The sequence below is a fragment of the Vidua chalybeata genome, chromosome 10, assembly GCF_026979565.1.
Source record: "Vidua chalybeata isolate OUT-0048 chromosome 10, bVidCha1 merged haplotype, whole genome shotgun sequence".
In the NCBI taxonomy this organism is placed as follows: domain Eukaryota; kingdom Metazoa; phylum Chordata; class Aves; order Passeriformes; family Viduidae; genus Vidua; species Vidua chalybeata.
The window spans coordinates 19,317,039-19,332,022 of record NC_071539.1 but is presented as its reverse complement, the minus strand read 5'-3'; the positions used below and the strand labels follow the sequence as shown (position 1 = coordinate 19,332,022).

At 42.7% G+C, this 14,984-nt stretch overlaps 1 protein-coding gene across 4 annotated transcripts in view; it reads left to right on the top strand.

The window, feature by feature from the left end:
- DGKD (diacylglycerol kinase delta) overlaps window positions 1-14,984 on the top strand; it is a 61,418-nt gene that overhangs the window by 11,503 nt on the left and 34,931 nt on the right. For 3 of the 4 annotated variants that reach the window (XR_008432656.1, XM_053952054.1, XM_053952052.1), the window contains exons 2-3: window positions 4,049-4,159; window positions 4,838-4,918. The exons of the other annotated variant lie outside the window; for it this stretch is intronic. Coding sequence is in view for 2 of the 3 variants with exons in the window: in XM_053952054.1 (XP_053808029.1) it covers window positions 4,049-4,159; window positions 4,838-4,918 (192 nt within the window). In the remaining variant the exon portion in view is untranslated. The remainder of the gene's footprint in view (window positions 1-4,048; window positions 4,160-4,837; window positions 4,919-14,984) is intronic. 4 annotated transcript variants of the gene reach the window in all.

The following is a 14,984-nucleotide window of genomic DNA, read 5'->3' as shown; positions in this document are numbered from 1 at the left end:
AACTGATTTTTTTTCTGCAGGAAGTTGCTGTTCTTCATGGCCAAAGATAAATACTAAAATGTTAGAAATTTCCTAGGCCTTGCCTTTCAGTTATCTAATCTTGTTCTTTTCAGACTTCCTAAGACACTCTGCTATGTGCAGTGTTGTTTTAAATTGTCAGTTTTTTCAGTAACCTTTTTTACACTGACTTGCAATATGATAAAAGGGGTCAGTGTTGAAACCGCTATCACATCATTTTACACGTGATCCGAGACAATAATTCATTTTTTCATAGCGTTATCTGCCCATGGAATGCCATGCCACAGGACACCACACTGGAAAGGGACTCAGCTGGATAGAAAACAGTCTGCACAGTTCCATTGCAAACAATTTTAGTATTTATCCTGGATAGGATGTGCATAATTATATACGCATCCTCATAGTGTTTCAGGGCAGTAGCTTTTCCCGTAGGATCCAATATATGATACTAAAAATAGATTTAACACTCTCTTTCCATTATGGGAGAAGCAATTTCACTTTTATCTTGATGAATTACATGCCCAGTAATCTGATCAGAGTAGATCTTCAATTAAATATCTGTGGAGAGGCTGGGGAGCAGAAGTAGCTGTTCATCTCCCCCCTTTTATTTAATTTGTGTTACTTTGCAGTCAGGCCCTTTCCCCAGTTCATTTTCTGCAGCTGCATTCCTCTGCAAGTAGCAAGTCCTTTGGCTGTAAAGTCAAAATAGAGGAAGAGAAAGGCAGTGATGTCTACATAATTTTATAAAGTCATCTTGATCTTATCTCTGGCCCTTTCCGCCCAAACCCACCAAACTGTGCTGAACTGAGTGCCTATAAATAGCCCGGCTGCTCTCATGCAGAGATGGGCAGCGCTGAACCAGAGGCGTGTTTGCTGTGAGCAGAAGGAGCTGTTCTGGCCTTTCATGTCTGAGCTGGGTAGCTGTGAGGTTTTCTATAGATAGAGCCTGGCAATGACAGGAACTGCCGCTTAGACCGGGGCAAGGTGACCTCTGCAAGTGTAGCATTTTCGTAAAGAAAAAAAAAAAAAAAGAAAAAAAGAGGGTTTAAAAGAGGAATGGAGGAATGCACATCTTGTGCAGAGGTGAGTGAGCCCAACTCAGGTGAGGGAGCGGGCGGGAGCTATGGGAGCTGCAGGAAGGCAGAGGCATTGTTTTGCTGAGAGTTACTGTGCTGGTGGGCTGGGCAAGAGTTTGGCTAAAGTGATGCTGCCTGAGCCTGGGGTGCGTAAGGGCTCTGGCTGACCCCAGTTTAACCATAGCTGTAAACAAGCATAGCAATAGAGCTCTGAAATCTCTTCCTGCAAGTTGCTATTTTTTGATCAGCCTCCTGGCTGACTGGATATCTTCGGGCTTTTCAACCGAGGAGTCTTCCCCAAGATTTTTTTGTTCCTCTCTAATTTTGGTTCAGGGCTTTGCAGAGTTCAGTAGCTGCTTTCTTAGTCTAATTTTTTATTTATACATGATTTTTTCCAGGGAATGCAAAAATCACTCCATGTTTCTGCCTTAAACTGGAAAATCTGCCACTTTCCCATTTTCTTCCCTGTAAAAAAATGAGCTGCAGAAATGTGTGATTTCTTTAATGTGGTAATTTTGATGGTGGTACTTTACATTTCTGTTTGATACTCAGGTGCTGGAGGTTAAAATAACTTGTGAGAGAAATATATATTTTAGTGGGTTTCCACAGAGTTGGCAAGTGCTGTTTGTTCCACTTGACAGATGGGGGATGGAGACGCACAGAGTGAAAATTGCTTTATTGGGAACTCATAAAAAGTCCATGGCAGAGTAGGAGCATGAATGCTTCTTTCTGGGTTCCAGATGAGTGCCTTCAGCTCTGGCCTTGCCTGCAGGGTTGTTTCAGCAAGGGATGCTGCTTGGTCAGTTTTTGCACTTCGTTTTCTCTTATGCTGAAGCTTTAGCTAAGATAATGTCTGAATTTTGGATTATTTACATAACACCAGCTCTAAGGTGGTTTAACATTTTGTTTCTGGGTTTTGCTATGGTGTGTTTAACTCCTGGACCCTAAAGCCACTACTAAATGCTTTATGGCTTCTTTGAGTGTATTCCTGCTGCTGTGTCCTGTGAAAATGAGTGCCAGGATGCCTTTCAGTGACTACTTCAGAGGTGTGGGGAGCTGCTATGGGAAACAGCCATTTTCTTATAGGAGCTTAATCCTCAATTGTGCATTTTTGTTTTCTCTTTTCATTCTAGTGCAAGTTCTGTGGAGTTTGGCAATTCCCAGTGTGCCTGAAGCAGGCACACTAACTGGTGTTTGCCTGAGCACTAGCAGGTATCTCTTCCACTGTGCAGGTGGCTTTGTCAAATAGATCACTGGGATGCAATGAGGCTTGGGGTTTGCTAACCTTGGAGCTGGCCAGTGCCCAGCATCCAAGGTAGATGCTGTTCTTCTAGGAGACAGGGGAGCTCTTCCCCTTTTCTATTTCCCAACACAGTGGAGGAAGAACATTGTAGTGGCTTCTATAGCCGACAGCTCTCTTTAGGATCTGGTGGAATGTGGACCCTGCTCCTTCCCAGCTGATTTGTGAGTAGAGGCTTCACCATGGTGGTCCAGACCCTGTGATCTCTCAGGCCAGTTTAAGGATAGCTCAGTCTAGCAAAAGAGATGCAAATATTGTCAGACGGATGTTTCTCCTTATAGTCAGCATTTTTTTTCGAAGTGGTTTTTGAGGAAGCTTTGAGCTTGGCAAGGGCCACTATATGTGGAATGTATCAAAATCCGCAGCTGTTCCAAAAACTAAAGGCACACATTAGAAATATATATAGCATTTTAAAAGCAAGTTTAATGCCCTGGAAAGGAGTTCTAAAATGAACTAAACCCTGTGGATCAGTAAGAGTATTTATTTTGTGTGCTGTAGTAGCCTGGCAGTGTCCATTTGGTGCTGTTTGTGAATTGATAGTTATCAACGATCTGACTGTTACAAACCTGAATTCCACTGAGACCTCTGGTATGTTAAAGCTATGTCATTTTCCTGGCACCAAGATACAGAATAACCTGTCTTACAAGATTGTCAGACCATTTGTGTCCTGTTTTTTAACTGAGTGTTTATCTCATTGGGCTCTCTCAGCAAGAAGTAGGTTCCTGCAACTCTTTTGGGGAGAGAAGTAGGTTTCTTGTGGTACCAAGGCATGACATAGCACTGCTTGCAGCTCCTAGGCAGTATTTACAATCAGGAATTTGGGGTTGGACATTCAGCCATGACTTTTTTGTTTTTCTGAGCTGCAGTTTTTGAGATTATTTTCATGTAGCTGTTGGTATTCAAACCTGAATGAAGTACATGTGGATTAAATCTATACCCCCACATATGCACAGTATATATGAACGAGCATATGAGGCTGTGTATGCTGGTATGTCAGTCTAGTTATAAAGCAGTTAAAGAAAGAAAGTCAGTGTGCATAGACAGTTCTGGCACTGCAGCCCTGGGAAATGGCAGCTGGCCAGAGAGTACCGAAGCAGGGCCAAGACTATCTGAAGAATACCAAATGCTGATGTTGGATATAGCTCCTTCTTTGCTCTGGTTTCACTCTTCACCCCTTGGGGCTTGCAGCTTGCCATCTCTGTGCCAGGTAGATGCTGGTTCGCAAGCACAGCTGGAGGTAGAGACAGATATCCTGGGTGTGTTTGTGCTGGTAATCAGATGCCAATTAAATGAAAGGTGCAATTACCTGTGACTGAAATCAGACCTTGGTGAGTTTAACTGTTACACTCCCCAAATCACTGTTAGATTTGAAATGCTCGCTCAGTTTTAAGTTATTTATCTTTTTTGTTACTGTGATAGCACTGGAGACAAGGGTGAAACCTCACCGCAGTGTGGGTTGTTTGTTCATGAGAGTTTTATCTTGTGAAGGCTGCTCAGTTTTGCTGAATGAATCTGTGAAATGCTTCCAGCAGAGGGCACTGAGGTTATTGGTCTCCAACTCCAGTTGTGCCCGTACGGGTATGTGCTGGGGAAGCAGGAAACGTGCCTGTTAGTAAAACCTATGCTTCACTGCTCTCCTCTGATGCTTTTGTAGACTGTCATAAAAGAGGGGATGCTCATGAAACAGACCAGCTCCTTCCAGCGCTGGAAGAGACGATACTTTAAGCTGCGAGGACGAACGCTCTACTATGCAAAAACTGCTAAGGTAAGGTCCTGACAATACCTGTGAGGCCAAGGAAGGAAGTCAGTAGAGGGGCTTTGGAGGCAGATGGGTGTCAGTGGGGAAGCAGCCCTCAGCAGAGAAAAGAGCTCTTTAGGCACTGGTCTTCAGGCTTTGTAGCTACTAGAAGATCCCTGTGTTTTGCCTCACACTTGGAAATCCTTGGTTTTGAAGTGAAGCATCATGTGGACCTGTGATACTGATTTTTCCACATTTTTTCTCCCTTTGGTGCATGTTAGTAGGGAATGGACTCTGAATCAATAGAAAGAAGAGAATACGAGCAAAAGGAGAAAGTGAAGTAGACAAGCAAGGCTAGAATTTATCAAATCAGAGCTGCTATGCCTCTGGTTTAGTATGCTGATAGTCAACTAAATATAAAACTGTCTCCTTTCTCACAAGAACAAAACCTACATTTATTTGGTGTTCTTTTAAAATAATCCTTTAATAAAAATAAAGTCACTGTGTTCACTGTCTGAAGGCAGGCCAGAGTGATCCCTAGTGTATGGAACTAGACTTCCAGGTCCTCGATGTTGTTCGTGCTGTGTCTTTCCTTCAAATCACAAAAAGCTGTGATATGGAGCATGCTAGGCAGACTCCCTTTGAGTCTGCTGCTTATACATTGGATTCAATAATTTATTGAGATTTTGGATTTTTTCTTTGCAGTCCATTATTTTTGATGAGGTGGATCTGACAGATGCCAGTGTGGCAGAATCCAGCACAAAGAATGTCAACAATAGCTTCACGGTAGGACTTTTTGCAATGTTTTCTGTTCATCTTCCATCTTTTCCCCACATCCCATCTCTTTTGTAGAGTTGAAAAATACCTGAACAATCTTCACAGCATCTTCCATGAAAAATAAATAATAAACTTACTTTTCTTTACAATCTGATAACTCATATTTGTGCATGTGGGAAATTACCTCAGGGAAATACCTTAGGTTACTACGTATTGTGCTAAGACTTGGCATTCAGGGATTTTCTTCCCTGTAAGCCAAGAGGGTTTGATAGAACCTGTTTGCACAGTGGGACAGAAAAATCTGTTCTGCTGTGGGAGTTAGAGGTGATGTTCATGTTTATGCTGGAGATCTTGCTAAAGGAATTTAGTTTTTCCCATAGGCTTTAAAATATGTAAACTTCTTTCTCTGACTTTATTTGTGTGTGTCTGTGTGTGTGTTTATATATGCATGCTATATATAGTGGGAAAGCAAAAGGAGGAACAGAAAGAAATAGCACAGAAATAACTGTGGGATTGGTTCAGGATTCTCGTCAGATGTGGAATGTGTGCTAAGTAGTTGCAGTCTGGAAATGTGGTGGTGTCCCTGCTTCATTTTCTCCAGGCTCAGGAACTAGGAGGAAGAATGATTGTATTTCTAAGGTACAGGTGTTCTGCAAGCTCAAATTTGGGGGAGCACCTGTTGTACAGAAAAAAAAGCCATTAATATCAGCCCTGCAGGGTGAGTGTCGAGCTGGTGAACAGCAGCAAACCCCCACACCGCTGCTGTGAGGGATTCAGAACAGAGGAGGAGGAGGGCCTGGGGAAAGGAAGTGTTGCTCTAAAGCAAAGTGAAGGGGAGAGCAATCCAGGTGGAGGGAAGAATCCCTCCTGGTCCTGCAGGTGGCGACCAACACTGAGCAGTGTGCCTTGTGCTGCCACAGGAGTGATCTGCTGCTTTAAACATCTGCAAAAGGGCATTTCTGTTGTGTAGCTGTAGCTTTTGGCTTTGTAATGCCTGTGTCCAGATAAAGCCCCAGCACCTTCCCAAAGCTTGAAAACGCTTTCTACATCTGTAGTTGGACAGGTGGGAGACACATCTGGGTATGGTAAGTAAATATTGATATCAGGTGTCAATGTTGAGACTTCAGAGAGTTTTATGCAGTGATTTGAGTAGGGGATATGTTTTCAAGACTGTGATGTTACTTACCTGTTAAAAAAGCATTTTATCCTGCATCTTGCTTCAGTTTTCTGAAATATATGTAAAGACTGTTTTTTCAGGTAAGTGTACTGTTACTGTGCTGCTTGCTGTTGTAGCTGGGAGAGATCTAATACCCGTCAGGAAGACTGCATCTTAGGGACAGAAGGGAGTAGTGTATTTGCTCTCTCAGATTGCCCCATTTGAGTCAAACAGTGAAGAGTTATTTCCAAGACTCTGGTATCAGGCTCTGCCTTCCCTAGCTGATAAAAGGTAAAGGGTTACTTTGAAATTCAAGCAGGTACAGTTTGTGCTGTCTCCAGCTGAGCAGTATATCATGGTGCTTAGGTAAATTCAAGAAAAATATGTTTCCTCCTTATTTCTATCTGCTCTTTTTTTTTTGTGGCTTATGGAGGCACTTGAATCATTTACCTTGAGGTTTAAAACTACTTAGGAAATCAGAAGGTGGCCTAGTCTTGCTGCTGTTTGCTCTGTTACATCATTGCTGTCAGTGCTTTGGATCCCTTGCAGTTATGCAGTTTTCTGTTGGTTTTATTTGAGACCACTCTGCTTCCCCTCTGTATCTTCCTTTCTAAAATTCAGAGTTCTTTGATGCATTTTTTTCTCCTGTTTCAAATCAGTGGCTTATATGATTTGAGGTTTTTCTCCTAAACTGAAAATATGTAGCATTTGGTGTTGTAAGCAGAGTTTTAGATGTTGTGGTTTTCTTTTTGGTTTTCTGTTTTCTTCAATGGAGACTGCTACTTGTAGATTTATAAAAGAATGGTTTCTTTCTGAGAAAATTCAGCCTCTGTGCAGGGATCTGTACTGCCTAATGTATAGATTCTGTAGGTCAGGTTGCCTGAATGACACCCCTAAGTTCCTGACAAGCAACAAAAACATCAGATAAACCACTTGGAGGAACAATGTTTATCCAAACCAAAGAGGTAATAAGGGCTGACCAGTCAGAAGAACAGCTCTTGCAGAAGTGCACTGAGGAGCATGGCGAGGCAGCCTCATGAGAGGAGAAAACCAGAGCATAAAGCCCGCAAAGGTTGTGCTGCATGGAGAAAGGAGTAAGGTTAAAAAATAGCTGCTGGTAAACCTTTTACATAGGACATGACTGACAGGTAATTTGTTTGCTATCAGCAGGAAGGAGAGCAAGAAAAGTGAGTTTTAAGATACGGACCTCTTCCTTTTAAAAAAAGTGTGTAATAACAAATTCCACCGTGGTTTACTTGGTTGATCTTGCATAGATTTCCTCAGTAAATGTATCCTGTTTGCAATGGGGACAGTTTTCAGGACTGCTACCCAGAGTTAATGGATATATGGCTATAGAATAGGCTGGAAGCATGTGACATGGGGCATTTTTGAGCTTACAGTGTTGTACTGCTCTTTTCCCTGATGTGTAATGAAAAGCTTTATGTTTAGCTTTGTTCCTTTAGGTCAGGCAGTGTGGCTGCAGAGGTATTTAATAGGAAGCCTCTGGGAATAAATCTTATAGCAGCCCCATGCCAGAGCTCTCTTCTCTCATCAGACCTCTAGGTGTGGTGTTTTCTGGTTCTGTCACATCTCTGCCATCTCTGTCCTTGAGAATCAGCTGTCTACAAGGTAAATTCTTCTGGGATGACTGGGCTGTGACAGGTGCTTTCCATGTATGATCCCTTGGTTTATGGTGCATAGATCTCTCCCCAGTGCCTTTTCCTAGGGTTGCTGTCTTGCACAGGGCCTTAGAGAAGATCTGCTGGGGCACAAATGCAGTGATGAGTGTGTTGTCCTGGTACTTCAGGACCCTTTATTTCAAAGAGAGCAGTCAACTTTTAGCCTGGACTCTTGCCATCAGTGTGTGCTATTTTGTACTCCTAACAAAATAGAAATCAGCAGCATTGGATGGGTGAGGTCAGAGCCTGGCCCTGATTTCTGAGCAGCACTTTCTTAGCCATACCCTCAAAACCTCTTGTGATTTCTAAAAGGCTGATAGATGATTTGGGATCACACTGAGTGCATTGGATCTTCACAGTGAGATTTTAGCTCTTTCCATTAACAGTTTTTTCTTGGACAGTGCAGTTTTGCTGTAATGTGATTTGTTAAGGTGCCCACATGATAGACTGGCCTGCAGTTCTCTGAGGAGCATTAAAACAAAATCTGCAGTGAGGATGAGTTCCATGCTTTAATCTGGAGTAGCGTTTTCTCGAGATGATGCTGGGAAGCCTAGGTTTTACTGATCTCTGTCTCAAAATGATCTGCTTTACCTGAGTCATGGGCCTGAGCCATCCATCATGCTTGTTCTCCTCTGCAACACCTGCAAGGTATGGGGGACACTAAACACTCTCTTGCCTGTTGCTCAGGTCAACACTTTGCCACCACAGCTGTCCCCTCAAAAGTCTTTGAAAAGGCTTTGGATTATCTCCTTTAGTCCAGTTTTGTAAATGTTTGTGTGCTGAACAAGTTCTTCCTCAGACTGGTGTGTAGGCTGAAGATCTGCTCTTTTCTAGAAGGTGCCAACTGAGTTAAGCCTGCTGCCTTTAGTGTAGTTGGCACAGTTAAAGAAGTGATTCCTTAGCAGTTCATTGACCTTTTGTGGAGGATTTGTATAAAGATAAGGTTCTTTAATAGTAGTCAAAAACGCCTGTCATTGTCAGGAGAGGGCCTGGAAAGGACATCATATCTTCCCAGGTACATATCTTGTGTTCCAATATGATTCTCACATGGTGGTTTGGTAAATGTTTTCCAGTTATTGCTACCAAGTGGTGGTGTGGACTTTCACCCTCATTCACATAACATGAATTACAACATTTACTTCTTATCCCATCTGATTCAGAGCTTTGAGATCCTGTAGGAGAATTATCCTCTGTGTGGAGAGGGAATTTTATATAGTTTGGTTTCTTCTTTCTGATGCTTTGGTGAAATGGAAGGTGGTTCAGAGCACGTTTTTGAGTGCCAGGAGCCATGCTAGTGACCCCTCCTCCACAGTTAATGGCTCTTCACTTCAAGAGGTGGAGCTTGAGCTCCTGAGCTCCTGTAAACCCTTTTTTGTTGGGAAGTACCTCTCAGCTCAGCCGCAGACAGGAAACAGCATATTATTACAGTCAGCGCCTGCCTCTCACTTCATTGCCGTCAGAAGGAAACTTATCCCAGCTCCTCCTTAAGCAGGCAGCTAATCAGCTTGTGGCAAGTGGTACGTAGCTCAGAGAGACTGACCACAGACGAGACTAATCCTTGCATGTCAAGCAATCTGTTTAGTTTTTTTTCTGAGGGAGTAGGCTGCTCTGGATACTAGTGTAGAGGAAGATTGAACGTGAAAGGTAAGAGCAGGAGTGAGTTTTCTGGATTTAGCACTGGGAAACATGGCACCTGTGCCAGCATAACAGATATCAGAAGCTCAGGTTCTTTGGCATACGTTTGCTACAAGCTCATATTGTTCAGGTGTTCTCTCCTGAGTGGATTCATGTAGATGTATTCTCTAGAAGAGGAGTAAAGGGAAATGTGCCTGCAGTGCTGTTGGAAATGCTGCACCCAGTTAAGAAATACTATTTATTAACTGATGATTCACCCTGACCAATGTCCCAGGAGAGAGGAAGTATTCAGGTTAGAATAATACCTCTCTTACAGAGCACTTGCATGACTGGAGGCAACAGTGGTTCTCGTAGGCTGAGGAACAGGGAGTTGCTGGTGCCCTTGAATAAGAGAGTGCAATCATCTTTGAGAAGGAGTATGGATGTCATTCTCCAGCTGTATGGAAGCCTAAGGTGTGCTACAATTTTTTCGTATTATAACCTTATTACTTAGTACTGACTCTTATTCAGCAGCAAAGTTGGCGGTTTCTGTCTTGTGAAGTTTTACTTTACTGATCTCCTCCAGAGTGTCTATTTTTGCTGTATTGTCCCAGGGCTTACTGATGCTGTGGAGAAATAGCATGAATTTTCATTTCTGGATTAGTAACCTTTCCTATAAACAGAGGGCAAAGTGCTTGAGCTTGGGTAAAAAATTGAAGTGCTGACAGTCCTTCCTGATGGGGAGAGTATGTTGTTGATGTTTGCAGTTCATTCACAGTGAAGTGAAAGTGCCTATGCCTGTTCATGATTTTGTGTCAAGTTGAATTATTTGTGTAGGTGCTTTTAAATTAAAATATATTCTTTTCAGTAGAGAAGGCAGTGAAGTCTTCTCTGAAGAGTTTGGTTTTGAAAGAAAATAGAGCTGCTGAAGCTACAGAAAGTTTGCTGCTCTTGCCTAGCACAGGAGCTGTGTGCCTGTAAGGCACTGTTGGAACAAGAGAAACCCAGATTAGAGGTTGGTTGTGCTGATTTGAAATACAGGCTTCGAGAAAGAGCATGACACTTATTTTTATGACGAGAAAGAATGTAAGAACTTTTGTTGCAAAGCTTTTTGCAGGAAGTCATAGTTGGACTTCAAGCTTCGGCTGATAGAGATCAGGAAAATCTGCGTGGTTTGACACTTGCACAGATTCCCTAAACTGTCCTGTGTGGCTTCAGCCCTCTGAAGAAAATGGAGTTGAACATATGCTCCAGGGAGTCACTGGGCTTCCTAGCAAGGGAGAGGATTTTTCTCCCCTGCTTCCTCTGCTAGGGGGTAAAGGGACCAGAGAGAAGGCATCAGCTGGGCAAAAAGACTGATTGATCTGGAGACATAGTGACACAGGCCAGTCCCAAGTGTCCTGAATTCTCACACAGTCATGGATTACCCTGTTAATGTTTGGAATAGGGGAAGATTAGAAAAGAGGGACTTCTGAAGAGGATGGTTCTTTTCTCCTTGTTTTTAAACTCTTGTCTCTAAATTGGGCAAAATTGGAGCACATGCTGGAAATTCAGTTTTTGCTGGGGGTTGTAGTCTTTTCCACACCCATGTGTGTACACATTCAGGAATTGTACACTCTTTGCTAGTGCTTGTACTCTGTTTATATTGGCAGCTGTCAGAATTTCCTTTATAAGCAAGTGAAAAGATGAGTAGAGCCGTGTATTGCCGTGTCTAGAATTGCTCTGCTGGTTTTCCACCTTCCTTCATTAAGTGCAGTTCAGCCTCCATTTCCTGTCAGAACTGCTGCAGTTTCAAAATACTTTGCTATTTTAGTAGTTTGTAATCCAGACTTCAGTTTTTTTCTCCTTGAGAAAAGGCCCTTTGGTAAACAGACCATTCTGAGTCACTGTTAGTCAGTGAAAATAGTCATTTAAAATCCTTTCATGTCAAGGATTTTTGGGACTCTTAATCCAGCCTCCTGTAGGAGCTGGTTATTAGTCTGTTGTCACAAAAGAAGGAAAAACCTGGAGAAAAACTACCAAAAAGAAGATAAATATGGAGAAGAGTTAGAGAGTCTGGAAGAAGTTGCTGTGGGTGGAGAGATCTGGCTATTGCTACTGTACGTTACAGAGTGACTCAAAAATATGCAGGAGGTTTTGAGAGAGATGAAACTACTGTAAGAAGTCATCAGACTGAGCTTTAACTGTTTTACAGTGGTACAGGATAGACAGGGAGCTGAAAAGTGAAGGAGACTGTGAAGAGCTTTTGCTTTCGTAAAGGGAAGTTTACAGCTTTGAAATAATATCTGCCCTTGTGCCTGAACACTGGAAGCTTTTGTTTGATAATCTCTTTGCTCTTCGTAACTGTCATGCTGAATTGCGGTTTCACCAACCTTCCTAAGACTGCAGATTTTACCTGCTTCTCCCCTTCCAGGTGAGGGCACAAGGGCAGAACAAAGTCTGGTCATTTGAGAACATGTTCAGCTTTACATAGAAGCTACTCTAGAAGGAAAAGGCTCCTTTTTATGCAGGGAGAGGCTTGCTAGCATTACTTGCAGAAATGTTGCCTCCCTATTTCTGGTGCATGTGATGGTTCGTGAACAGGACTTGTCTTAGCCTGGTGGCCCAGTGTGGAAAGCTCCTGGGTTCATCAAACTGTTGAAAGCTATTAATTTCCTTTTGTGATAGCTACCAGCCTTTGTTCAACACTGCTGAAGTTATGGGGCTATGAGGAACTGCTATGAACAATAAACTCTCTGTAACAGGTCATTTTAGGATCTTTTATTGCTCAGTGTTGTCATTTACTGGGTGCCAGCCTTGCCATGTGTGAGCCCACTGAGACAGCAGCTCTGCCACTAGGGAACAGTCCTGCCCCTTTTTTTCATCAGCTTACTTCTGTTTGAGTGAGTAAGAAGCTTACTCTGAAATATCCTTTACCTTCCTAAATGGGCTGCCATTTGTGAACAGAGTAGTTCTGTTTAGGAACTCTTCCTGGTAGGACTGTGTCCTTTGGAAAACAGGTAAAGGGTTGCATGTGCATCTGCTGCATGAGGTGGAGGGTGTGTGGGTAATAGAGCTGTGGTAAGATTCTTTGGCAGTTGGTACAGCCACTCTATCCACTCCCATTGGGTACTGCTCCATCCTTGGAGATCTCTAGAGGTTAACAGACCTCAACTACCAGGATAGTTGCTTTTCTCACCTGCTAACAGTGGCATGCTCTAGCTTTTGACATCTGTTAAGTTGTTGTTAAAGTCTTAAAATCCTCTTCTTGTCTATGCTCCTCTTGCCGATTGCCAAGAACAGGAATGTGCCTTGTTTAGGAACAGTTTCCAGAAGCCTGTAGGAATGTGACCCTGGTATGAGAGATGATAATTTTCCCAGGGATAATGCTGTGACTGGTCTAGTTTCCTGCTGCAGCAAGGGGGAGGATAGGGACTGGGAGAAATCCCAGATGGAGGGTCAGCACGAGTTGAACTTGACCTGCGGCACAGCGTAGCGCAATAAGTGCCAGTGCTAATGCTCAGAGAAGATGCACTGCTGCCCTGGCTCAGGAGGGACAGATTACATGGTACGTGAACCTAATAAAGTAAAAATGGTCGTAAAGAGAACCACAACACATGCTGGGCCTGCTTTCCTATAGAAATGAACTGTCCTGGATTTTATAGATTGAAAATGAAACTAAAACAGCCACATGGGGGGATAAAATAGCCAGTGTATTGTGAACAGAGATTTAGGCACTTAGGGCTTTGAGGAAAATCTTGTTACTGCTGTTTAAAAAAAAATAGGAAAGGAATTTGGCACAACTATAAGACCAGTATTGACTTGTTTTATTTGGTGGAAATGAGAGTTTCCATAGGTGGAAGATGGTCATTTTAGCAGGAAATTATGATCTTGCATTATGAAAAAACATACAAAACTGGTGCATTTCTCCAGTGTTATATAAAAAGCTACTTTTTCTTTCCCATATCATCCAGGTTTTGGGGAAAGAGAATTGGTGCAGTTCTAGAGAGCTCTAACTGACCTCTGCAGTGAGTTAATGGGATTGGATTTGTTGGCAAAACTGGGTGAAAGCTGAATTGCAAAATAGAATAGGGCTGTAGTCTGTGGAAGAAGGTAAGGCTTGGACCCTCATGAGTCTTTGATACTCATATTATTGCTCTCTTCCAAATGGTAGAGACCTACTAAAGTCATACTGACTCACTGCCTAGGGCTTTGCTGGCCTGATGCTGAGCTCCAGATTGTTTCAGAAACAGACACCATTGAGACAGGCTGGTTTGAATCTCAAATTTTGTGTTTTCTTCTCCCTTTTTCACAGTCTTCTTTTTTGTGTATTTGCCAAGGGAGTAGCACTTGCTAGTCCATACTTAATCCATTTTGCCTATGTGAGTTCAGTAATTGTGTTTGAAACACAGTGGATTTGCTGGTTGTTGAACCTTGCTGATGAATACCGGTGAGGTGTTTTATTGTATTCCAGTGTTCATTTCACTACTGCTATCGCTGAAACAGGAGCTGAAGTGGAAAAATGGCTGGGTCCTCATTACAGTCTCACCCAGTTTTCCTTCCTGAATCTTGGGCTCTCAGGATGCCAGGATCATTCTCCGCCATACAGAGCAGACATAGCAGTTAGCTACAGGTGGGGAATGGTTTCCTTACCTTTGCCATATGTGATCAAACTGAAGGTTTTGCACTTTTTTTTTTTTTTCTGGTTTCTAGGTCTCTAGAGCTCCAGAAATTCCTGTTGTCTCTGTACTCAAATCATCAACTGTTTGGAATAATGCAGGATCTCTTAGGGGGATTTATGGCTAGCACCTTTGAATGTAAGTCTGTATTAGAACAGGATATGAGTAAAAGGAAGCAGTCAGAATGAGCAGGTGTTCTCATACCCCCATATTTGGCCATTCTGAGAAATGCACACATCGGGAAAATTATGTTTAGCGAAGTTCAATGTCCCCTCACCCCATCTCCCCCCGCAACATTTCTTCTGTCAGCTCTCTGATTGGGCCAGTGTGGTCTTAACTTGTTTTGCCATCTTTTGTGGTCACTGAGCTCACCAGATGTACTCTGATAACAAACAGTCCCCGGGCATGCTTGGCTACCCTGTCACTTTATTGCTGAGAAGTTGCTGGGCAGACAGAAAATGCCCCAGGTGAGCAGAGATGATAATGTTGTCTTGGGTGGCAGCAAGACAAGAGGATGAAGTTTATGCTCCAGCTGTTGGGAAGGGGAAAGTTGCTCAGTACAACAAAGGGTGAAGTATATCAGATTTCTGTTTAAAATTTGGTCTAATACAGGAGTCTTTTTTGGACTGCCTTTCGAATCTGATTATTCACAGCTGTTCATCAGGGAAGGACATCCAGGGACATTAGTCCATTTTTAGAACATGAAATGAGGAGTTTTCTTTTGTTGGCTCTGTTGTTTGTTAGCTGACTGGATTTGAAATGTCAGTAAACTGGTGTTAGTTTTGGACAGAGCAGTGTGGGTCAACATGAGAGGTGGGGTTAACAGCTGGTAAGAGGGAATGGACCATGTGTGACAGAGAGAGGAGATAAAGCTAAATTTTCAGTGTTAAAAGTGTCTGTATTTGCATAAGACAGCTAATGAAGGCATGGTTATTTTCAAATTTTTTTTTTTTTTTGATTTAGAGTGG